Source organism: Lygodium microphyllum, chromosome 17, assembly GCF_053477565.2.
Source record: "Lygodium microphyllum isolate KBCC chromosome 17, Lygodium_microphyllum_v1.1.10, whole genome shotgun sequence".
NCBI classification, from domain to species: Eukaryota; Viridiplantae; Streptophyta; class Polypodiopsida; order Schizaeales; family Lygodiaceae; genus Lygodium; species Lygodium microphyllum.
This window is the reverse complement of record NC_141151.1, coordinates 83,184,277-83,209,869: the sequence shown is the minus strand read 5'-3', so window position 1 is coordinate 83,209,869 and position 25,593 is coordinate 83,184,277. Positions and strand designations below refer to the sequence as shown.

Sequence of the window (25,593 nt, the reverse complement as noted above, 5' to 3'; positions counted from 1 at the left end):
CATAGTTGTTAGGTATGAAAGGGGGACGATAAAATATGGTACTAAATGGTACCTTAAGATTTTATAAGGTACGATATGATATTAGTAGAAAAAGAAAAACTTGATTATTTTGGACAAAAAATAATAGAATAAATGTTTTAAGTCTAAATAGCAATGCTATTAGAGTATATAAGATGAATACTTGAGGGTAATATGCCAAAACCTGATGTTGCATGTGCAACATGTGCTACTGCTACTTGCAAGTTACAACTACATAGATGGGAGTGGATACATCATACATGAATGATCATATAAATAAGAGAAGTGTGGGCTTGAGAGAGAGAGAGAGAGAGAGAGAGAGAGAGAGAGAGAGAGAGGCCAAAGAGTGCCTATTTTTTCGTACTAAATCATACAGATATGTACCATACTGTACCGTATGGATCGTACCATATGGATTAGTCCGTACTACATACGGAGACAACCTTGCAACATGCCTTGTTGTAAATGGAGTTACAAATTTGCCCAATGGATTCCCTATGGGGAGCTCAAAAGATCGGCTACTGTCCTCACTCCATACATTTGGTCAATTCCTATTTAATGGCCGAAACCTGCAATTCTATAGCAAAGAAGAGAAGAATGGGTCTTTAAACCAGCCTTTCTTGCAGAGCAGGGTAGAAAATCCCTAGTTAACAAGTAATTACAGATGGCAATAAATAAATGAATAATTAATATTCAATTCTTTACCAAACAAATATTATACTAGACACAAATTGGTCCCAAAACTTGGCACCTCTTTGGGTATTTCAGATTTCTTTAATCTTTATTTTAGGCAGTGATTGTACAACCAAGAAAGACTGAAGTTCTGAGAGATTAGAAGACCAGGCTGAGAACTCAAAATTATAAAAATTCGTCCAAGCTCCTTCAACTGAAATTTCCTTGATTCCCAGCAAATCAAGGCAAAATCTCTATCAATTCTGGGACCATGACTGACCACAGCAGTCAGCAACTTTAAATCCTCAATTTGCTCCTTGATTCTGATAGGTTGGGAAACCAAATTGAGTCTTCATCAATTGTATGCAACATGAATCTTGTTTGAGACAGTCAAATGTCTTCAAATCTGCTGATATCTTTTGATTTACAACAACAATCTTCTGATATCCTTTGATTTACAACAACAATCCTTCATGCTTGACTGAAATTAGCTTACATGCATTCCAAGACAGCCATGCAAACCCTAACTCTTACTGTTTGCAGGCATGCAGTTATCAGTTTCAATGCTGAAACACTTCAGGTTAACTGTAGAGGCTTTAATTGGCTCGGAAGAGAGAAAAATAAGTAGAGGAGAGTATTCTGCAGTTTCAGCTTGGAAACAGAGTGCTGCAGCTGTCGCCAGCCCCTGGAGGTGCCAGAAATCAGGTTGCCTGCTTCTTAGGGTGTCCAGAATCAGGTTGCATGTTGTCCTAGTGATTCAGCTGCTGTCTAAACTCCTAGAGTTGTTGTCGCCTGCCGCTAGAGGTCCTTCTGGTGCTGCCTAATTGACCAAACAGACTTAGAATGGCCTTCCCTAGCCTTGCATGGCATCTCTTCCAGCTGCATACCAAGTGGCAAACCTGCCCATGTAGAACTCAGCCTCTAGACTCGGTTTCCAGCCAATATTAGTTGAGAAAATTGAAAAGTACTTGGGCTTGCACAAGTGTTGGTCATTGCCCAGCCTCAATTTTAAATTCCTAAGCCCTATGAATTTGATAGGGTTAAAGCTTTCACAAACCTTAGTCCAAGACATTAAATATTTTAATAATCTAAACCCCATGACACCAAAAGTCACGAGCAAGATTTCTCACTAGGCACCCACTTGGCACTTGCCAACAACGATTTTGGCCAATGTTCTCCATTGCACAAGCTACGATTTGTGTGTCACTGTGACTTATATGACTTTCTTACCTTATACTTGTCCAATGTCCCATCTTTGTGTAGTTGGTCTTGTAGATCTCGTATTTTGAAACTACCCATCACCTTGTAAGAGCCCGTTATCATGTGAGCCCATTGAGTGAAAATAAGCTTATTCTGCAAAGCTTACCACATGATCCCTTTAATACCTGTCTTTATGGCAGAAAGTAGACTACCCACTAGATGATTAGAACATAGTCTCTCTCTTCATTGTCCTTCTCCCTTATCCGTTCTTTATGCTTCTCATTTGTAGATGCTCTTGTTGTAATACCACTATTGCCTTTATGTTTGAAGTCGATGTTGGATGAGCTTCTTGCTTGAGAATTATAGGGATGGACTTCTATTGAATGTGTCACGTAGTAGAGGAAAATTGAGTAGAAAATAATAAATTTTGAGGAAGGCAAGTAGGTAAGGACTAAGCAAGGTGACAGCCATGTCCTCCAAGTTGATATACTTTCGACAAGCAACTATCTCATTTCTAAGGTGGGCCATTGTATTACATTTTGAAACAAACAATCTATGCAACTGAACCTTGAAAGATAGATAGAGAGAAAAATTTTGGAAACAATAATTGCTTTTTATGAATCAAAGTAGAATCAATGTAGTTCAAAGAGTATATCATGGCTTGCATGAGCTGCTTGCGCTTCACCATAAAGGTCAATCTATGGACTAGGGATGGGTTTGTTGAGAAAGGACCAGAGGTTATAGGTGGTGATGATAGTTTTGGCCATGTGTGTGGTATTTGTTGAAAGGGGTAGATGAGGATGACCACTAGTCTTGTGTGAAGAAGAGTTGGTTTGATCAAATAGGGTAACAACATAGGTGTGAATATATCTTGCTGCCCTATAATCGAAATCGTGGTTGCTTCAAAAGAATTCAAGACATAACAATTTCAAGTAAGAAGTAACATTGGTATGGAATAGACAATGCACTTTGATGACTAGTAAGCTAGGTGCCCCCTTCGAATGAGAAGGTAGAGAAGCTAAAAGTGCTTGAAGCTACTTTGCATGCATATCTAGGGAAGCTAGAAATGTGGCAAATAGCATTGTGTGTTGATCCCTAGTTGCGTCTAGAGTCCTCTAGTTGGTCACCTGGTTGTTTGGGACAACTCAAGTATACATGTCTATTATAGACGAGCTATTCTAGCATAAAGTATGCTATAATGAAGGGTTGAAACAGTTGACCAAAGCAGGCAGGGGTAAATATAACTTGTTATATATGGGGGCACTGTTGAGAAATACTAGGGTTTGGAGGGAGGAGGAACATAGTGTGTGCATGGCAAACATTGACCCAAAACTTAAAAACTTTGAAGAAGAATAAAGCATGAATTATGAACAATAAATCATGCTGAAAGCTGCTACAATGAATTATGAACAACGAATCATATTGAACACTGCTACAATGAAGTGAGCCTGATGGTGCTCTGTCTCTAGGACTAGGATTGCCTTCGTCGACACACTCAAGGAAGAGGGGTGCCAGGCTGTGGTAGCAAGTATAGAGGCTTAAGAGTGAAGATGATGTGGGATGTGGAGTGGTTGGACACATTCCCTATTTATAGACATATGAGCCAACCAAATGTTCTCTAGGGGTTGCGCCTGGGTAATTTATGTGCATTTAATATTTGAGTTTGGGTTTTTATATTTCAATAAAAGAAAATTCTGTTAATAACACCTTGGAGAAAGATCTGAGGCAAAATACAAAGTACAAGGAATTCTATAAAGAGTAATTGCATATATCATAAATACAATGGTTCATAAACAACCAATTTGGTGGGCTATAATGCTAAACCATCTGGGGCTATCGAGTCCATTTTCTCTCGGACACTTGAATGATTGCAATGCTAGAAGACTAGAAGTGCCTTCTCTAGCTCCTCCTCTCTAAACTGGGCCATAAAATATTTGATCATCTTGTTTGTGATCACCCTCTGGGTACTTTGCAATATAGTCCGAGGGGCCTAGCGGTGATCCCTGGCAAAACTATGTAATACTGTGTAGCTACTTGTCTTGCCTCCAAAGGGCTGTGTGCAATGGATGTATCAACCATCGTAAGTCTTTGCAGACCTTGTCTAGAGTTTTTTGGTTTTGTGGTGCAGAAGAAGTCTTTGTTAACTTAGCCACTAGACTGAGTCTAGAAGGAAGCTCTTGCATGAAACCTATACTTTGATCTGGCTTCCTTCATGGCATCAATCTTTGCTCTAGCAATGTGCATTACTTATGGTGTCCATCTACACTTTGGCCCTCTCTCCTCCTCTCTCTATAGGGCAGCCAATGATGCTTTAGTGGACCACTGCTTCCCTAGGAAGCCCGACATCCTCCTTGTGGCCTCCTCCCTGAAGAAGGAATTGATCTCTTGTAGGCTTTTGTCCAATTCACTAGCTTCTTGTCCAGCTCATAAGGGTCTAGATCTCCAAATCTGCGTGACATTCTCTCTAAGATTGTTCTCGTAAATTAGATGCTCTAGAATCTTGACATAGGACTATGGTCCTTCAACTCTCTCAAAGGGAAGTAGTTGAATTGATGAGTGGTGCAAGAGGGTCGTGCTAGGTATGATGCCTATTAGGTTTGAGAGAGTTTCAGTTGTCCCCCAAAACCCTAATTTTTGGGGGTAGTCTTCAACATTTATAAATAGATAAGCTGCTCACCATTCAGTCTTATTCTTTTGTGCAGGTTTCTCACTCTATTGTGTAGATTTCAGCCATCAGCCAACTACCATCTACTGTGCAGTCATCACCAACTGCAACCCATCACTATCGAGCCCTAGGTGGCATGTTTTTAGCCATTGCCTCACTGTTTGGATGTCTCCATCTACTGCATCATCATAGCACTTGATCAGCCTGTGTTTTTAGCATTTGATGCCAAGCAACAGGCTGCTGCCATCTCTCCCCCCAGGCAACTACTGTAGTACCTACGTTTTTGCTGTCCAGCAAGCCATCTACATCAGCAAACACCTCTCCTATTGGTTGCCTCAGTTCCTTGATACTTTGGTGATCAATGTTTGGTGTTTCTTGCACCTTGACACTCCGACTGGTGGTCACAGCACTTTGGATCCGTCTCTAGTGGACGTCACTCTCCGATACTGCATTGCTTTGTTCTTTGGTGTTTTGTACTCTCTTATATTTATTTACAGCATTCATTCACTTCAAAGTTTCTTATCTCTGTGTTTGAGTTTTGAGTTTTTGTGTTTTGCACTTAAGGTTTGAGTTTTGCTTGTCTTTGTCCAAGTCTTTGTGTTTCAGTCTTGGTCGTACATGCGGTGTTTCCTTAGTGCAAACCCTAGCATATATTCACATGGTATTAGAACCGATGCTCTTCTAAAGAGTATCTTGCGGTGATTGTGGAGGCTAGTCTTTGTGCAAGACTCACACGCGACTTGATTCTGACCCATAATGTCTTAGGCACCTTCTTTTTCAGATCCTGTGATGCCCTATTAGGCTTCTCCATCATTAGAGGCTCTGAGAAGGCATTATGGTCTCAAGGAGGAGGTAGATACACCTTCACCTTTACCATCATCTTCTTCTTGTTTTGGGCATCTTACAAACGAAGAGCTTGAGGAGTACTTGCACATCATGTATAGTTTGGTTTGCACTCTTTCAACGAGTGCTACTACTTTGTTTAGACTGATTGGTGAGACTAGCCATCTCTCTAATCTGGAAGGGACCACGACATTTAGCACGTCTGGTGATCCATCTCCTCCATCTCCTTCATCTTAGCAAGGTCTTATGTCAGGTTCGTATAACCCTTTTGAGTCATATGAGCTAAAACCCTCTCCTGTTTCTTCTTTTGTCGTGCAAGATCCAGATGATTCGTAGCATGTTAGTTTTAACGGAGGAGGCTCTAAAAGCAGAAACCCTTCATCAGGTATATCTCTACCATCTGTTTCATTTGAGCAAGTAAACGACACTCCCATGTCACCCTTGTCTTCTCCACATTCTGATCTATTCACATCTTCATTCCAAAATCTTGGATTACATTCCACTTCTACTCAAAGTACAAAAGGGGTTGGATCTTCCATCTCCGCTCCTAACACTTTCTTTTTCTCCATCCCACCATGTGCCCACCTTCCATTCACTCCACCTCTTGGTGCATCGTTTGGGGGAATGCCACGCTTTAACACTGTATCTTCCACATACCCCCACTTTACCACATCCTTCCACTCTGGGACTGTTGTGATGGGTATATCTCTCACTACCCTTCGACACTCACAAACCCCCCATGTGACCTTGTAGATGCAGGGATATCCATCCTCTGCTTATGTACTGTCGCTCCACATCCCTTGGGTCCCTTCGCAGGGATTTCCATCCATTGCTCCCCGTGTCTTTATCCCTCTACCTTGGGCTCCATAGGCGGTTACTATGCCCATACCCAATCTGCCCTTGCTCGCATTTGGATCATCTATGTACACTTCTCGTATACATGTAGGCACTCTAGGATTCCTTCCCAAGTGTATTCCGCTTTTCCACCTTATTCTCCATATTCACCCTACCCCCATTACACACCTTCATCTCCTAGCACTACCACTCTTGTTGCAATGACCAAAAATACCTTCACGGATAAGACTTGTTTTAACGAGTTGAATTTCACCACTTGGTCGAACTTCATGCAACAAGTGCTCGAATCTTAGGAACTTTGGGACCTCGTCGTTGGTATCGAGCCTATGTTGGACCCTCGATTAGCTCACTCTGATCACATTTGTCAATGGAGAGTCCGCAATGCCATATCCAATATTGAGTTAATGCAAGGATTGCTTCCTAAGTTCCACTCTCAATTACAACATTTTTCTCTCATATTTGAGCGTTGGAGTCTTCTCATTGACCGTTATGCGGCTTGAGATCGCATGCGACATATCGATCTTGATTTTGAGCTTCAAGAGTTTTCCATTAAGGAAGGGGATGATTGGAAAGTCAAGTTGGCTGAATATTAGCGGTTACTTGCCGAGTTTGCTCCTATTGGCTCCCCATAGTCAGATCACATTCTTCTTGAACAAGTTGCTCGACAAATACTTCCATTTTGTCCAGCACATTATCTCACTACCTAGATTACTGACCTTCTACGAGTTCGAGTGTCACTTCTTGTGTTATGCAAGGCTGCATGATTAAGTCCACAAGTTCTCCATACGCATCCATTTAGAGGGGTGAGGGTTGATTGCCTCTTCTTTCGGAGGAAAAACCAACAATGGCAAGAACTTGCAAGATGCGAAGGCAAGCCAAAACAAGGGTGATACCACTTCCTCTGATGGAAATAAAGAAACATGACCTCTTTGGCAACGAATTCTTAAGAAAAATAGGTTTTGCACACATTGCTAGAGGTTGGGCCATGTGGGCGAGGAGTGTCGTCCCAAGGCCCAAGGTCTTCCTCCTAGAAAATTGTAGTAGACTGCCTTGCGGCTGGCCAATCTAGTGGGGCTATGCCTCTCGTAGTTGCGCCCTCTACTCCATCTACCCCAACGGCTATTGGATATATGGCATGTGGACAGTCTCAGTAGCCTATCTCCTTCACTACTCCTGAAGGATTGGCTGATTGGGCTACTAGTGACTCACCTATTGCACTTTACGTATCCATTCTTAGGGCATCTATTGCACCTTCTAGTACCACTTCCCCACCTCGCCTTATGCAATGGTGGCTACACTCTTAGCCTTTCTCTTTTTAGACTTCCACTGCACATTTACATACTCATTGCATCGCACTTAGCTTGCTTTATTTTGTTTTATTTTTAGTTTTGTTTTTTGGAGCATCTCACTACTCACCTCTATGCTTGCAAATTTTCTCTATTTTTTGTAGGGTTTTGTATTTCCGTGTAGGATTAATATGCAGGCTTGCACAAACCCTTCCTGAGCTGGAGAAAGGAGATGCACGTTGTTCCTTTCATGGTTCCATCTACTTAGAGTTTTGCTCTTCTATCAGCATGGAGGCTTCCCCTCTCGTGGCGGATTGTGTAGCATCTCTCTTGATGCTATCATAGCGGTGACTTTTATCCTTGCTCTTCCAACAGGGATGCTTCATTATCTTCATCCACATGGTTCTCTGCACCACATGAAGACCGATATCCTCAAGCTCCTCTTCTTCGGCATTGACGTCCAGGTTGAGAGGGGTTTCCTACCCTTCTTGGCATTCTACAGGTTTTGACACTTGTTTTTGACATCGGCCTTCCTTCCCTTGTTATACCTTCACCTATACATTGCATGATTTCATCATATTTGTAATAGGGCGCTTGGGCAAGTGAACAATTTTCCAATGAGAAACATTGTCCAAGTATTACCTGCTGTATGAGCATGCTTCAACATGTAGCATTCTATGCATCCCATTGTGCAAAGCACCACTGGACGGATCCTAAGCTGTTTCCATTGGCGGATTAAACCACCATTCTTCTTCACATGATACTTCATTACCTTTCTCTCGTCATTGATATCACTGAGTGGTTGGGTAAGCGTGTACTATTTTGTGATGTGTTGGGTGTACCGTTCCTACTCTCGACTTTTGGATCATTGTTACTTTATTGGCCGCCACCTCTTAAATTAACTTTCGACAAAATAAAAGTTCAATTTGGTTCCATCCGCCTTTGTAGTGCTTGGTATGCTACTGGGCAGCCAATGAGCACCCTTTGTCCAATGCCCTGTCTTCTCTAGGGTGACTACTTGGACTCTCTTGGTAAGATAACCATCGTCTCTGTAGTCTTGGTAGACCACTAGGTAGCCAACGTGCACCTTGTCCGATGCCCTTGCTGCTTTGGGGTGGGACATCTTGGGGTAAACATTGTAGGCCTTCCATTTTAGGCTCAATTTTTGGCCTAAGAGGGGGTGTTGAGCTAAAATATGCTTTATAGTCGATTAGCATTTTAAACAACCCCAAAACATGCTTAATTGATGAAAAACGCAAATTTGGTGCATGACTCGAGAGAGTTTCAATGGTCCCCCCATACTCTAATAATTTTTTGGGGCACCCTTCAACATCTATAAATAGATAGGCTACCCACCGTTTAGCCTTATCCGTTTGTGTAGGTTTCTCACTCTACCGTGCAGATTTTAGCCATCAACCAACTACCATCTGCTGTCTAGCCATCACCGAGTGCAGCCCATCATTTTGAGCCCTAGGTGGCCTGTTTTCAGCCATCGCCTTGCTGTTTGGAGGTCTCCATCTACTACATCATCATAGCACCGGATCAGTCTGCATTTTCAGCATTTGGTGCTAGGCGATAGGTTGCTACCATCTCTCCCACTAGGTGACTGCTGTTGTATTTGCGTTTTTGCTATCTAGTAGGCCGTCTACATCAGCAACAAGCACCTCTCCGTTTGTTGCCTTAGTTCCTTGATACTTTGGTGATCAGTGTTTGGTGTTTCCCGCACTTTGACACTCCGACTGGTGGTCATAGCACTTGGGATCCGTCTCCGGTGGATGTCACTCTCTGATTCCGCATTGCTCTGCCCTTGGGCATTTTGTAGACTCTTACATTCATTTACAACATTCATTCACTTCAGAGTTTCTTCTCTTTGTGTTTATTTTTGTGTTTGAGTTTTGGGTTTTTGTGTTTTGCGTTTAGGGTTTGAGTTTTACTTGTTTCGGTCCGAGTCTTTATGTTTCAGTCTTGGTTGTACATGCTGTGTTTCCTTAGTGCGAACCCAGCATATCTTTACATGTGGCTCTCCTTAGGATCATGGTATCACAGCCTTGTACTAATTTTTTCCACTACTCCCCAACACATATTCATACTCTAGTATGTATATCGGCTCCCACAGTTGCTACCCAGTAAGTGGGGCTCTCGATTGGCAATAACTTCTTCTAGCATCGAGATATCCTCTTTGTGAAGAGATGGTGCTCTTGCAACATGAGAAAATCAATCAATCCTCTCACTAATGCTCTGTGTAAATCTTGGCTTGTGATACTTCAACCTTGCTTGAAGTGATCTCCTCGGAAGCCTCGTATGTTCCATGAGAGTATCCTCATGGAGTGTGTTAGAGCTTCTTTGACTAGTGTGACTTTGCAGCTCATGCACGTATTTGCTACCTCCTAGCATACATTCTCTCAAGTGTCCTCTCTTCTAGCTTTGTGATGACATGTAATGGGTGTGAGATGGGGGAGATCGAAGCTCAACTGAGAGTACCCAGTTGACAGTGAAGAGAGTAAGAGAGTGAAGAGACGACTTTTAATGCAATTACCAAATTACCAAAGAGTATAATGCAAGTACAAAGTACAACCCTTAAGCCTTAGGGTTGTTAATGTGCGTTCACACCTGAAAGATGTAAAACACGATAGATGCTCTACATTGTAACATAAGAACATAAAATAAAAGATAATATAACTGGGGGAAAAACCTCTCATAAGGAGAGTAAAAAGTGCCCCAGTGTCCTACCGTAGATCACCGATGCTCCTTTGTGAGCGTAGGTGTGAGTCATAGCCAACAATGGGGGCAAGTCCTTAGAGTATACATTTGAGTCCTTTGCCGCTTGCTCACTTTCTTGGGTCTCCTAGGCTCTCCTTGGCTTTCCCACCTTGCTAGGTGTCGATTGCTTGTGATGGAATCAGCTTTGGAATCTTCGTTTGATGACTACAGAGTTTGAGAGATGGTGGCACGTTTGCAATGTGTTGCATCTCTTGGGGGGTTGCTGATGTCATTGCTTCTATGGGTCGTGTCAAATCTATCTGTAGCGTATTGCAATTAGGGTGTGCGGAATCATTGGCTCTTGGTAACAGAGGGAGTATTTGTGGCAGGAGGTTGTGGTGGTGCTACACGGGCTAGTAGTTTGAGGTCCTTGATCATTCTCCACTGCCCCTACATCTATCTCTATGGCTTTAGGCATTGTTTCTTGTGCCCCTATCCCTCAACTACATGCTCTTGCTATTGTTGGCGTTGCCTCCTTCTCTATCTAGCATTGTGCCGTCTCTAGTGCTCTACGTCACTCCTTGATTGTCTCCGTCATCCTTGATTGCGCTCCACCGCCCCTACATCTATCTTTGTGGCTCTAGGCATTGTTTCTTGTGCCCCTATCCTTGTCCCTATCCCTTGGGTACATCTTGCTATTGTTGGTGTTGCCTCCTCCTCTATCTAGCATTGTGCCGCCTCTAGTGCTCTACGTGACTCCTCCATGGCTTGGGTCTATTGTCTCTGTCATCCTTGAAGGAGGTCTAGCATTGTTGTCTTGAGGCATTTTGCTGCAAGATGTCCGATCATCTTGCAGGTGAAGCATTGGATAGGGAGTCTTTTATATGTGATTGGCTTGGTGAGAAATCCCACGCGGATGGAGTGAATCTTGATGGCTTGGGGAAGGGAGTCTACAAACTATGTTGGTATGATAACTCAGACAGATGGTTATCTATGTGGACCTCTTGAGATTGTGTCGGTAAAGTCCTCTCTCTGTGTATGACATGGCCAAACTTCAAAGGTGTTGCCGATCTCGGATAGGTATGGTGTGAAGTGCTCATCAAGGCCGGGAAAAGAGATGGTGATGGCAGTTTCATATGCGAGTTACAAGTATCCCTACCTTGATCCATTTGTCAAAGTATGCCATTGAAGCTCTAACATTGAGCAGGCTGGTATCAAGCGCTCCCTCCATCTACTCACATGGGCTGAATTGGAGCTTGAAGCACCCTTCCCCTAGGGGTACTATTCATGTGACCCTAGTTGGGGTGTTGGTGAGAGCTGACTAGATGGAGTCCTTAATAATGCGAATAGGCGGGCTACCTCTAACCATTTTTTAGGCTAGAGAAGACGCCTCAAGGACCATCACTCTGTCCTTGAGTGCCAACTTTGTGTTTGGAGTGAAGGGAATCAACGGAAAGGTATTTGTCGAATGTGTGGGGGGGTTGCACTTGAGCCCCCTGGTGGTGGTGGAGGACTAGCTGCAATCTGGGGTGATACACTAGCTCCATGCATCTTTGACGTAGATGCTTTTTGAACGACTGGAGCTGAATTGTGCTGTGATAATGCCTGTTGAGTTTGAATGGGAACAAGGGCGATGGAGGTTGCATGGGCAAGAAATCATACGATGGCTACAAAAGTGGATGAGGAGGTTGAAGACATATCCATGTTGTGAGGTTGGACGAAAGGGAGCACTGGTGGGCTATCAGGTGGCTGTCATAGGTATAGGTGGCAGATGGGGGCAGGAGGGGCAGTGGTGGGTGGGAGGATTGTGCAGAATGGTGGGTAGAGACAGGATTGGGAGGTTGTGCTGGGCAGACGTGGGGCAGGACAGGGCTATGGTTGTAAAGAAAAATACCCTAGCATAGAAACATAAACAGAAACCGTACGACAAAGCACAGACTGATTAAAAGGACACAGTTAGGGTTAGGGTTACAGTAACTTAGAGACAATGAACACAATGAATAAATGAAATGATATGACTACTAATAATACGATGCTCATGTAGTAAACACACTATGTAGTGAATGAATACTGAACCTCGAACTCCTGTATCTCTAGGATCAGGGCAGGGGTAATGAGCTGGAGAGTGTGTCGTACTCTGAGAGGATCCCAAATCGCAGCAAGGCAGCCTCCGAATGTCAAACACCAGCAAATGCAGCAGTGAGAAGTTGGATCTGATGTAGACAGCAGTGAGGAAAGAGAAAGACTAAAAACGGAGCTTGCAGGAGAGAGAGAGAGAGAGTAAAAACGCAGGTAGGACAGCTTGAGACGCCAGACTGTAGGAAACAGTGCTGGACAGCAAGGGCTGAGATGTCCTCCATGACCGGGGTGTGGGCAGCAAGCTGGTCACACTTGAAACCTGCAAAACCAAGATTGTGAAAGAGTGGAGGGCTGGCTGCCAATTTATAGAAAATTAGGGTTCTAGATCCTCTCCCACTTAAATGTCTCGATCTGCTCCCTGTTTTAGGGTTTTGACTAAAATAAGCCTAAAATAAGCATGTTTTGGGGTTGTTTAAGTGGCTAAGTGTATTTCTTAGCACAATGCCCCCTCTCAAGCCCAAAATAGGGTGAGAAAAGTAGGCCAACCTAAATTTTGATTTACCCCAAGGTGTCCCACCCCAAAGTGGCCAGGGCATCGGACAAAAGGTGTACGTCGGCTGCCCAGTGGCCTACCAAGACTACAGAGGCGATGGATATCTTACCAAGGGAGCCCAAGTGATCACCCCAGAGAGGTCAAGGCATCGGACCAAGGGTGCTCGTCGGCTGCCCAAGGGCCTACCAAAGCCTACAAAGGCGCATGGAATCAACAATGAACTTGTTTGTTTTGTTTTGTTTTGTTTTGTTTTTGTCTTTTTTTTTGAAAAGTGTTTTAAAAATACATAAGTAATATAGGGGCAACGGCCGATTAAGTGACAGATAGGAAAAGATAAAGAGAGTTTTAAACCCAAGTTATTCACAAAACTAGCAAGCCAATCCCTTGCACTGACGAGTCTAAATGCCTAAGGATGATAAAAGTGAGTGTATGTGCCTATCATGTGTTGAATATGTGAGAGGCAAAAAAAACGGTGGGCATAGTAAGACAAGCAAAGCAAGCAGGCAAGCAAGGGTAGGGAAACTGCCTTTAGGAGAATTGCCAGGTGTTATGCTAGGAATATGGTGGATCCTAGAGTCGACCACTCCAAAAGATCGAAAAGGGATAAATGCGCACTGATGCATGTTGATATGAACAGAATGCCAATGCATAGGGTAATGCAAAGGGAGATGCAAGATGTCATGCTCATGCAATATGCTATGCAACGATGCCACTGGGAGAGTGCCCTTGCAGGGGATGTGTTCACTTGTCCAAGTGCCCTTTTATAATCAGGTCATCTTGATAGTGCGGATGAAGTTACAAATGCCCATAATACAATTCAAAAGAATAAGTAAATGTAATGTCTAAAAAACTGTAAGCATCATCACTATCACGATCAAGAGTAGGAGCCGCCCCCTCTCAAACTTGAAGGGAAAGCAAGAGGGAAGCACCCTCTTCCCGTCAAGCTGAAGAAGTAGAGGAGGGTGTACCCAAGCCGATCTTGGGTAGTAGGTCCTGAAGAACCGGCCGGTTGACTGTTTGGTCAAGATATCTGCAAAATTATATGCTGAAGGCACAAACTCTAGGCAAATAGTGCCTAGCTCAACCTGCTCTATGAAAAAGTGGAAGTGGACTCCCACATGCCGTGTCTGTGGTGTGATGATCGGATTGCCCGCAAGGGCAATGGCATTCTGGTTGTCGCAGTAGACAATTGTGGGAGAGTCACATGGAAAATGAAGCGCTGCCAGTAAACTCCTCAGATAGATGGGCTCGGTGGTGCCATCAAAGAGAGCCCGGTACTCAGTCTCGGCTGTGGAAGCCGCCATCGTCTCTTGCTTATGGCTGGACCAAGAAATGGGAGCCGTGCCCAAGGTAAAGAGGTAGCCACCATGGGAATGCCGGGTGTCAGAATCTCCTACCCAATCAGAATCAGTGTATCCCTGCAAACATAAATCAGAACCATATGTCAAGCCATAAGAAAAAGTACACCGCAAATAACGCAATACACGAAGACATGCAATCCAATGTGACATCCTAGTTACTGTGAAATACTGACTGAGTATGCTAACCGAGTAAGCTAAATCTGGCCCAGTGTGAATTAACCAAAGAAGTTTTCCTACAACAGAACGATAGGTGTGTGCATCGAAGGGCTGTCCTAGGGTATCCTTTGATAAGTGGACAGTAGGATCAATAGGCGTAGCCACTGGTCGTATCTGATCTGAAGTGTATTGTTCCACAAGCTGAAGTGCGTACTTCTGCTGTGACACAAAAATACATCCTCTAGAACGAACTACCTCCATCCCCAAAAAATAAGACAACAAACCAAGGTCTGCCATTTCAAATGTAGCTTTAAGCTTAGCCTTAATTTCTGCTATGGTAGTAGAATCTGAATCTGTGATAAGTAAGTCATTAACATATAGCAGGATATAGCTAACCCCCTCTAGAGTGGATCGAACATATAAGTTCGGGTCGTAAGGGGTAAAATGGTATCCATGAGTCTGTAAGAACTCATCCATTCTATAGAATCAAGACCGTGGCGCTTGCTTCAACCCATAAAGAGCTTTCTGCAAGCGGAATACTGTATCCCTAGGGTTCCTTGAGGGAAAGCCCGGTGGCTGCTCCACATAGACTTCCTCCTCCAAGTATCCGTTCAGGAAGGCACTCTTGACATCCATTTGATGTATCGGCCAGCCGTGGTGAGCGCTGAGCGTGAGTAGCAACCGAAAGAAAGTCAACCGTGCAGTAGGGGCAAAGGTCTCTTCATAATCAATGCCTTGCTTCTGTCGAAACCCTTGCACTACAAGGTGAGCCTTATACTTGTCTAAAGTCCCATCAGCTTTTAGCTTTGTCCGAAAAATCCACTTTGTCCCGAGTGACTTTCTTGTGGCTCGGACGATCCACCAATGTCCAAGTCTCATTTCGGTCAATACTCTCTAGCTCCCTTTCCATGGCCTCTCGCCATTGAGGGTGCTGAAGAGCCTCCTGCTAGGTATTCGGCTCAGAATGCGCTATGTAATCAGCTGTAAACAGCGATGTAAATGATACTTGAGGAGCAAGTCGGGCAGATCTTCTAGATCCCTCCGGAGCGGAATCCGGTGGTAGGATCCCCGAATCCCGCATGGTTTGTTGGTACCAGCGAGGTAATGGGTCTCACGAAGGGGGCTTGGGAGGTGAAGAAATTGTGGGAATGTTAGGAGCGGGAAGTAGACCAGGCTCAGTAGGCACGATCTCTGATGATGTGGAAGAAGAAAGCAGATCGGAATCCGGTGCAGAAAACTACACAATATCCCTCTCGTCAAAGACGACATCTCGCCTAACGATCACCTTGTTTGTTCGAGGATCGAACAAACGATAGGCTTTTGCTTTAGAGGAATATCCCTAAAAAATAAGGAGATCAGCTCGGGGAGTAAGCTTTCCTATCTTGTCATCAGGCGTGTGTGTGTACGCATGATACCCGAAGACTCTGAAATGGAAAATAACATGCTGAGAGCCAAAAAATGCCTCATACGGGGTCTTCTGAGGAAGAGCCGCAGTCGGGCACCAGTTGAGGATGTACACCGAAGTGTTAACAGCCTCGACCCAAAGGCGCTCAGGAAGCTCTGTTGCGAACAATATAGAGCGTGTCATTTCCATGACTGTGCGGTTCCTACGCTCTACGACTCCATTCTGAGAGGGGGAGTTGGTAGAGGTGAGCAGGCAAGAAATGCCATATTTTTGTAGAAACTCGGAAAACTCGTGGAAGATAAACTTACCACCGCTATCACTCCTCATGCACCCATATGACGACCAATCTGGTTATGAACCAATAGAACCCAAGTAGAAAAATATGTGAAAGCATCCGACTTATGTTTGAGGAAGTACACCCACATGTATCGAGAATGATCATCCACTATAAAAAAAAAGTACAACGCGTCGTTCAAAGCAACAGTGGATGTCGGCCCACAAAGATCAACATGAATCAGTCTAAGAGGATCCTCAGCTCTATGTGTAGACTACTGAGGAAATGGAGTATGGTGCTGCTTCCCGAGCTGACAGGCTTTACAGACATCTTGAGCTAGCTTCAGGCGTGGAAGGCCCTCAACCAGCTCACGGTGTGACAACTCATAAAGTGAGTCATAAACAAGATGCCCTAAGCGAAAATGCCAAAGATGCTCATTTTGCGTAGGCTCTTGAGATGTGGCTAAGGCCTGGAAGCTATGGAACACGGAGCCTTCGTCGGTCAGCTCGGTCAGAAAGTGTGTCATGTGGTATAGGCCATTAGGCTGTGCCTCACCGCGAGAGTCAAGGACCTCGACTGTGGTCGCTGTAAAGAAAACTGCTCGCCTCAACCGGCAAAGCTACTCGACAGATAACAAGTTCACCCCAAGCTGAGGAACATGATATACATTGTCCAGTGAAGCCAGATCCGGACCCTTGTCAGTGGCAAAACTGACGCAACCTTGAGCTCGAATCTTGACCGAGGCGTTGTTTCCTACACGGACCCGCCCGGTTGTAGGGGCTTGGGTACAGAAAATGTCCTCTATAGGAGTCATGTGATGTGTAGCTCCACTGTCCACAATCCAAACTGGAGCCGAAGTGCTCGGCTGTGACGAGTGGGCTTGCAGTAACCTCGTCGAGAGGCAATTCACAGATGTGGACGAGACTCGCATCTGACGTCTCTATGGAGACGATATGGGCCTCGCAGATTAGTCAGACAAGGCCTCTAGAGTTGAGAACGTTGTCGACTGAGATGACTGTGTGGTGGCAGTGTGAGTCTGGCCTTTAAATTGCCCATTGCCATCACCCTACCTCCCTTGCTGGGGGTTGCCCGACTGAGGGGCGGGGGTTTGAGACTTAGGTTTTGGTATTGTGCCTCGTGCCTTTCATCGACATTCGTCATCAAAATGGCCAACCTTTTGACAATGTTGACAAGAACTATTCTTTTTAGTTGCATTCTGCCACTGAGGTTTGAGTTGTGACTGGGAGTTTTCTTGAGAATCCCCAAATCGATTTAGCTTTTGAGTTTGATTTTGATTTTGAGTGGAGGTTTGGTTTGGTAAGAGTAAGGAGGGGGAAGAGGTGGGTAGGTAGAAGTAGACTATGAGTGTCCAATGAGTGCCAATTCATGCGAAGGCATTGAAACATGAATGTTTTCATAAGGTGGCGATGTAGGTGGAGAAATTGGGACACAGTAGCCTTGTCCAAAGTAAGGCTGGGACACAACATTATGACTAGAAGGTCCACTAGGCAATGCCATGGAGACAAACTGTGGAGGCAACTGATCCACACTCGGGAGAGACTGAGTGGGATACCCAGGCTGCAATGATCCCGAAAGTGTGTATGAGGTAGGTGGAACACCACCCGGCTGAGGGAAGGATGAGGTCCTGAAGGATGTGCCTATGTTTCCATAGCTCCCCGGCGTGATGTGCGGTGCGACATGAGGTGTCTGAAATGGAAATGTAAATGGTGTAAATGGAAGTGGTGAAGCAGCGGAAGAATGTGGTGGGATGGGTGGGTTTTGAAAGTGAGGTGTATGAGGTGCATATTCTTTTTATTCATTTTTATCATTTAAAGACTGAAAATGAAAGTGTGAAGATGATGATACATTATGTAATGAAATGAAAGGAACACCAAATTCAATCTGATTATGTGAAGTAGATGGAAAAGAAAGAAGGATAGAAGAAGAGTTACCTGGCTTTTTCTTATAATCCCCTTGACATGTGTTAACATACAAGAATTGGTCCTCTAGAGGGCCTTTTCCGTAGTCAACAGACTGGACTCTTTCTTCCACATAATCTCTACCAGTATATTGCAAAACAGAAGAGGTAAAAGAAGAAGGCACAAAAGACGAATCAAAAGTACCTTGCACCGGAGAGGACGGAAGAGTCTGAAAAAATGGAACATACTCCGGATCTTGCTCTCCAAGAGGGGGCCCCATCCTTGATGGAGGTCTCGACAGCCCTGCAACATCATCAGACTTATGCACAACATCTAAAGAGTGAAATCCATGCATACCTTCATTTAGAAGCTTTTCTTGAAGGGCTATTCTTCAATTGAGCTCCTCAATCTTCTTTTGTCAATAGGCTATGATCAGTTTATATTCCTCAGAGGTCAGCTTGCCTATCTTTTCTTCCATGTACTTAGATGTTTCTCCCACCATGTCGGAGCTTTGTGGAGCAAGCTGATTAGCTCACTCTCGCTCGGTTCTCGGCATAGGCTGATCTGGAGACTGAATCGGTGTTGATGTGTTCGAAGTCATTTGAACCTACTGTTGTTCTTGCTTCTTGCGAAGAGCTTTCAGATCAAAGGCCTAGGTTTCTCAGAGAGTGCCACGCTCTAATACCATGTAAAGAAAAATGCCCTAGCACAGAAACATAAATAGAAACCGTACGACAAAGCACAGAATGATAAAAAGAACACAATTAGGGTTACGGTTAGAGTAATCAGAGACAATGAACATAGTGAATAAATGAAATGATATGACTACTAATAATACGATGCTCATGCAGCAAACACACTAGCAGTGAATGAATATTGAACCTCGAACTCATGTATCTCTAGGATCAGGGCAGGGGTAATGAGTTGGAGAGTGTGTTGTACTTCGAACGGATCCCGAATCGCAGTAAGGCAGCCTCTGGATGTCGAACACCAACAAACGCAGCAGTGAGGAGAGAGAAAGACTAAAAACGGAGCCTGCAGGAGAGAGAAAGACAAAACGTAGGCAGGACAGCTTGATGGAGAGAGAAAGACTAAAAACGGAGCCTGCAAGAGAGAGGGCTGAAAATGCAGGCAGGACAGCCTGCAGGAGAGAGAAACACTGCTGCGACTGCAGACAGGAGAGAGAAAACTGTCAGGGTGGCAGCTGGAGCCTGCAAATGCAGCAGTTTGCTGGCGTGGCAGGCTGTACGACAGCAGTGCAGATGAACAGCAGCTAGTCGCCAGGCAGAAATAACATCAATCATTGTGTGGAGGGCTGGAAACAGGCGCCAGACTGTAGGGAACAGTGATGGACAGCAAGGGCTGAGATGTCCTTTGTGAGCGGGGTGTGGGCAGCAAGCTGGTAACACCTGAAACTTGCAAAAACGAGATTGTAAAAGAGTGGAGGGCTGGCTGCCAATTTATAGAAAATTAGGGTTCTAGATCCTCTCCCACTTAACTTTCTCGATCCGCTCCCCGTTTTAGGGTTTTGGCTAAAATAAGCCTAAAATAAGCATGTTTTGGGGCTGTTTAAGTGGCTAAGTGCATTTCTTAGCACAACAGTGGTGGTGGGGTGAGATGAATTGTAGGCAAAGAGCAGGCGGGTGGTGACGGGGTTGGTGACGACGGCCTGTGGTGGCAGGGCTCTGGTGAGCAGGACTGTGTGTGACGGGGCTGCCGGTGCTTCAGTGGACAGGCATAGGCAGACACATTGCCTCCAAGTGAGCAGGTTGCGTCAGCGATTCAGACACTTGCATCAACTCCTGCTTTAAGCTGGGGGTCTGCTGCCAGCACAGGGCCTGCCTACAAGCCAAGTTTGAGGATGTTTAATGAGCTGAAAAAGGGTGATTAATGTTAAATAACCCTTTGTTGCTTGATAGGACACCCATGGCTGTGATGTCTCCTGTTCAGGGGTAAAGAGTACAAGCCCAACAAATGCTTTTCAGATGAGTAGCCAGGCAGGGCTTATGTTTGGAACGGGCTTTAGTGTATCTGGACAGGATAATCAACCTTGCAGTTGTCAGCCTGGTAAGTTCCACAACACACTTGGTAACCCAGCCTGTTACTATACTGTTTTTCTCTCCTTCAACTCTGTCCATCAGGACTGCTCACTCCAGTTGCAGATCTGAAATTTTAACAGGAACTTTTGGGTTTCTTGCTGCTTGTCATACCTGGAAAGCATGGCTTGAAAATTCCTGTATGGGGTGAAGTAAAGGTTATCAATGACATGTTGCTACAGGGAGTGTATATGTGATTTTTCACAGTTTACTTACATGTGTCACCTTAGGGCGTGGGAACTGCTGTTAATGGAGGAATCACAATATGTAGCTCTTAATTTATAGCATCTGAGCAGACTACTTGTATTTGTTGTCATTTGTCTTGTCGCCTGTAGGCCTTCATGTGTAAGAATGCCATTAACTTTTAAAATGTCAACGTGAAGTCCATTTTGCTGTTCACATTTATCAAGCACGAAATGTAGCACTGCATAATCCTTACATGCTTTTCTAAAAAGATGTTTTCCTGTCTGTAGATCGACAAGGATGGTGCAGAACCGGAGAGAGTCATGCAAGAACTTTCTGCCATAGGTTTGTTACCTGAAGATTGGGGTGGGAATGTTCCTATGGTTCAGGTGAATGACAATATTTGGCATCTGCTTTGTGAAATTTTATGCAATTTGATGATCTGTAAGAATTGGCATTGAAGCTGTCCTCTGTTGTTTTTTCAGATTAGTGCTCTCAAAGGACTGAATGTGGACACTTTATTAGAAACTGTAATGCTGGTGGCTGAGGTACATCGTTCTTAGAGATTTTGATTTGGTTCCTCTCTGTTGAAGAGTGCAAGAGTGCGTTACTTAAAACCTCTGGTTTTGCAGCTTCAAGAATTGAAGGCCAATCCTAACCGTAGTGCCAAAGGAACCATAATAGAATCTTGCCTTGACAAATCAAAGGGAGCTATGGCAACCCTTCTTGTGCAAAATGGAACTTTGAATAAGGGCGATGTTGTGCTTTGTGGTGAAGTGTATGGTAAGGTATGACAATGTTGTAGGCTCAGGCAAAGATTTCAGCTTGGTTAAGGATATCTCTATCTGTCATTGGCATTTTTATATCTCATTGTTTGGGTTGGACCGTGCCATTGTTTTCATTATGCCCTTCAGGTTCGTGCTTTGCTTGATGATACGGGAGCTCGGGTGGACAAGGCTGGGCCATCGACTGCAGTGCAGGTTATATGATGATGTGTTCTCAAAGCTTCAAAGTTGTAACTTAACAAGCCGAATATTGGCATGTGGGATTTTCTTTTTCTGACAAGTGCACTGATAATGGTCACAATTTATGTTTTTACCATCCTTGCCCACGCTGTGATTGTGTTTGTATGATTCTTTTCAGTTGCTACGTGATTTGATACATGCATGGCAAGACTTAAGTTGTTTTGTGATAGTATTTAGGTTTGTCAGTGAGCTTCAGAGTCCCTTCATGGTTGCAATTCCAGTAGCCCAAAGGTATTGTTGTGTTTGATGGTGTCTTGGTGTCTTAACACATTCAAATTTTAGCCTCTTTTTGTGAAATTTCCTTTAAGATTCTCACAAATTTCAGTAGCTCCATAGACCTTCTTGAAGGCTGTTAACTTGACATTGCTTTACATCCTTTGCTCTTCTGCATGTAATCTTAGCTTCTGTATACACCTGGCTGTCTATGAGTTTCAGCACTTGATCTTATAGCTTTTTTAAAGGGCAATGTCAAATAACTGTTTTCAGCATGATATGTTTTCCTTGTACAGAATATTCTCAACTTGTAAGAAAGATATGACAGGTAATCAGCAAGTCAGGCATCTTCAATATATTTCTGGGTATTTTGTAGGTATTTGGCCTCAGCAGTGTTCCTGTTGCTGGAAATGAATTCAAGGTTGTCGATTCACTTGATGTAGCTCGTGAGAGAGCAGAGGAGTGCGCTGAAGCTGCACGATTGGCTCGCCTTGCTGCTCAATCTGCAGAGGCCAAAGTCACACTTGCATCTCTTGCAGCCTCTGTTGCTGAGGGTCAAGAAGGTGCAGTTGAGAGGCATCAGTTGAATGTTATTTTAAGGGTTGATGTGCAGGTAATTAGACTTTTTTTTCTCTTGCCTTGAGAATGCAGTTACATAAAGTAGGCACGTAAAATGTCTCTTTTGGTTGATGTGAGAGACACATGCACATGTACATATGTAGACATATGCCCATATCCACCACTACATGCATGCAGATGCCTGTGAATTTGTCTGTGGCTCAATTTGAACATAATTAAAATAGTGAAATTATGGAAAGGACAAGACAAGATACTTGGAAGGGGGCCATGATTTTCTTGCCCGAAGGCTGTTTCATTTTCACCTCGACTGTTTGTTCCAACACTTAGAGCTGTACAATCATACATCATGTCTGAAATGACTTGAATATCTGTTATGATGATGTCACTGTGGACATTTATGATACTGATGTAATCGGGCTCCTGTTAGCAGAGTAGGTTACTGTGGTCACTTCTGAAGTGACTTGAAAATGCGATATGATGATATCACTGTGGACACTTATGAAATGCTGATGTAATTGGGTTTGTGTTAGCAGATCAAGGCAAGGCAGAAGTATGGATATTAGAGGTACTGGGATGGAAATTAGCTTTCCTTTGCAATGGGTTTGTGAACATGCATGAATGCATGTGCTAGAGAGGATTGGTATAGTTCTCATGCAATGTTTCAACTATCAGAGTGCTAAAATACGGAAGCGTATGGAGGAGAAGATGCAGCTGTTTAGATGGTTCATGGAGCAGGCAATAACATGAATGGTTTGAAAACGTAGGCTGTTTAGATGCTGGAAATTCCAGTCACTTAGCTGAAAACAGGTCGCTAGCAGCAAGGACAAGGTGTGGTAGTAGGGTGGCAGTGGGGTGGCTTGTTGTGGACAGCAAAACACAGCTGTCTGGATGGGAGCAGCTGGCTGGCTGCAGGTGGAGCAGTAAGCAACAGGTGGACAAAAAGGGCGAGAGTAAGGTAACTGTAGAATGATGGTTGCAAGATGTATAAAGTGATAGGACAGATCTATTTTTATAGAAAAGGAGCACCAATTGTCTGGAGTGGTGCCTGAGCACTCTCAAGTGGTGTGTGGACACTCTGGGTATATTAAATGTGGGCGCATGGACACTTTTGGGACATTTAATGTTTGATTATTGGGAATGTTTCAATCAGGGTGGTTTTGTATGTTTAGTACGATACGATTCATACGTGAACTAGCATGATACCGAACGTACACAAAAACTTCAAGAATAAAATACGTTGTTTTGTACGTTCATTAAAAATATGCATGTAAAATTTTATTTATTTATATATATATATATATATATATATATATATACATACAAAATGTGCAACTTAAAGATAGATCAATCATCACAAAGTTTCATGAACTGGAGACTAGAGTGTAGAAAACAATTGCAATGCTATATAGTTCTAAAGAGTCCAAATTGTTACTAGAGTTATGTATTGAGTGCTCCAAAAAGATACATCAATTGTAAATGTGCATGAAAGGACTCAAAATATAAAATGACAAATGGACTTAGTACAAAATGTCTAGATTCATGAGGATGACTCATCATTAGGCTCAGACACATTGGAAGGTGGAGAGCGGCCCTTACTAGAAAAGGCCTTAGATGGCTCACCAAAGTTGCCATCACTTACAACATTTCCATCATCATTATACTTGGGCTTCCTAATTGGAGCATTCTCTATAACAACTGTACGTGCAATAGGGGAACTCCCAGAGCCTCGCCTCACAAAGGTCCTAATGGCTGGTGTAGAGCTGGTCCTAGTGCTTGCAACTTGAGTAACAACCCAATGGCCCCTATGTGTGCGTGAGACTCAACGGTCGATCTTCACCAGCTCCATGTAGAGATCCCTGAAGATGGTCTCTTGCTCCTCATTTCGCTCCTTGTTGACACTCTTCAAGGTAGCTCCGCTTAACTTGATCTCATCAACATTCACCTAATTGAAATAAAATGATAATTCGCATATTTAGAATCTAACTCATTATTTAGAATATGTAGTAAGTGGAATACAACTTGTTACTTCCAAGCTCTAACTTTACCTTTCTAGCCATGGGCATCTCATGCATAGTTTGAAGCGTATGTAAGTTAGAGTGATAATAAATTGCCATTTGGTCAACTTGTTTCAGATCTTGGTGTGAATGAGAGAATATGTTGACCAGTTTCTCTCACACTCACCAGTCGAACAATCCTACTTAGACAAAAAGTTCATCATTGATCACACAATAATTCAGCTTTAGGTGACAACTTACAAGTGGGTATTTACAACTTACTTGTGCAAGCACTCTAAGGGCAATCTTTTGGACAGTGGGTACTTGATATCCAAAAGATTTCCACCAAAAAAGAGGCTTGACCAAAGAGACCCTCTTCTAGTATAGAGTGCTGGCAAAAGCGGTTCCTCTTTGGTTACTATAATTGATGATTTCTTGTAAGAATGCCACGTGTTGGTCTTCATCCAATGCCTTCGAGAGGTAGGCATCTCTATTGGCTGCCAACTCTTGATCCATGAAAAGGGGTGGAGCTTTATAAGGAGGATGTAAGAGGGTAGTCAATTTGTGATAGGTCTTCTCATCCACTTTCATCTTTTCTCCACTAAGTAAATGATGTCATCATGGCTTGGCGTGGCATCCAATATGTCAACACTACATTTAAAAAAAAACATTTAATTTAGTCACGGAGAATTTGAAAATTGAAACTCTTTACTTTAAACTTAACTAACTTATGCAAAAACGAGTGTAGTTACCTTGGGTCCTCTGCATCTAGTACTTTGTATGCCTCGATCTCCTCAATGGCCTCCTTTATGAAGTGCACGAGAAGCCCCAAGGTGGCACTTTCCGGGTCATTCATGCGTAGAACCCTATATAAGGGGATAATAGCAATGACTAGCGCTCGTATATCTTTCCAAAATGCCTCTCTCAAGCAAAGCCTTTGAATGGATTTTCCCTCCTCCATACTTGAGAGTGGCTCCTCCTATAGGCATGCCTTGAACTCCTTCGAAACCATGGCTTGCTGAATTTTGTTTTGCACGTCATATAGTTGCTCTAAAAGCAACCCCATGGTGGAAAAACGGGACTTGGAGGGCTTCTTTAACTCTAGATCGCTGTAGGCATGGTAGATAGCCAAGACCTTTACCTTCTTGGTGATGAAATCTACTATGAGACAACCATCCCTAACAATCTTTCTCACCCATTCCAATGACCCTATTGTTAGACAGTCATTTCCTGGACAGTTGGCAGATAGCAGGTTCCACGTCAGCAGGTTGGTGGACAGCAGGCTCCACGTCAGCAGTACGGCAGTCCATGTCAGCAGTACAGCAGGGCACTGGTACAGTCGGCCAGATTAACTGCAGTCGGCTGCATTTAATGCAGCCGACATGCTCCAATTATTTCCTATTTTACGGCTATTTATAGCCGGTTTCGTGGCTCACTCTAGTATTCATTATTCAGATTCTGATCTTGAGATCTGTTGGCTGAGATAGATTGTGCTTGGGGTGACGGAGATCGAGGTC

General features: G+C 43.7%; 1 protein-coding gene across 1 annotated transcript in view; it reads left to right on the top strand.

Annotated features, from left to right (window-relative positions):
* The window catches only part of FUG1 (Translation initiation factor 2, small GTP-binding protein), a 28,550-nt gene extending 4,684 nt beyond the window's left edge, over window positions 1-23,866 (top strand). The window contains exons 6-13 of the mRNA XM_087696790.1: window positions 20,556-20,654; window positions 20,751-20,813; window positions 20,898-21,053; window positions 21,180-21,245; window positions 21,880-22,116; window positions 22,755-22,817; window positions 22,981-23,037; window positions 23,618-23,866. Coding sequence (XP_087552916.1) covers window positions 20,556-20,654; window positions 20,751-20,813; window positions 20,898-21,053; window positions 21,180-21,245; window positions 21,880-22,116; window positions 22,755-22,817; window positions 22,981-23,037; window positions 23,618-23,866 — 990 coding nt within the window. The remainder of the gene's footprint in view (window positions 1-20,555; window positions 20,655-20,750; window positions 20,814-20,897; window positions 21,054-21,179; window positions 21,246-21,879; window positions 22,117-22,754; window positions 22,818-22,980; window positions 23,038-23,617) is intronic.
* The last annotated feature ends 1,727 nt before the right edge of the window (window positions 23,867-25,593 follow it).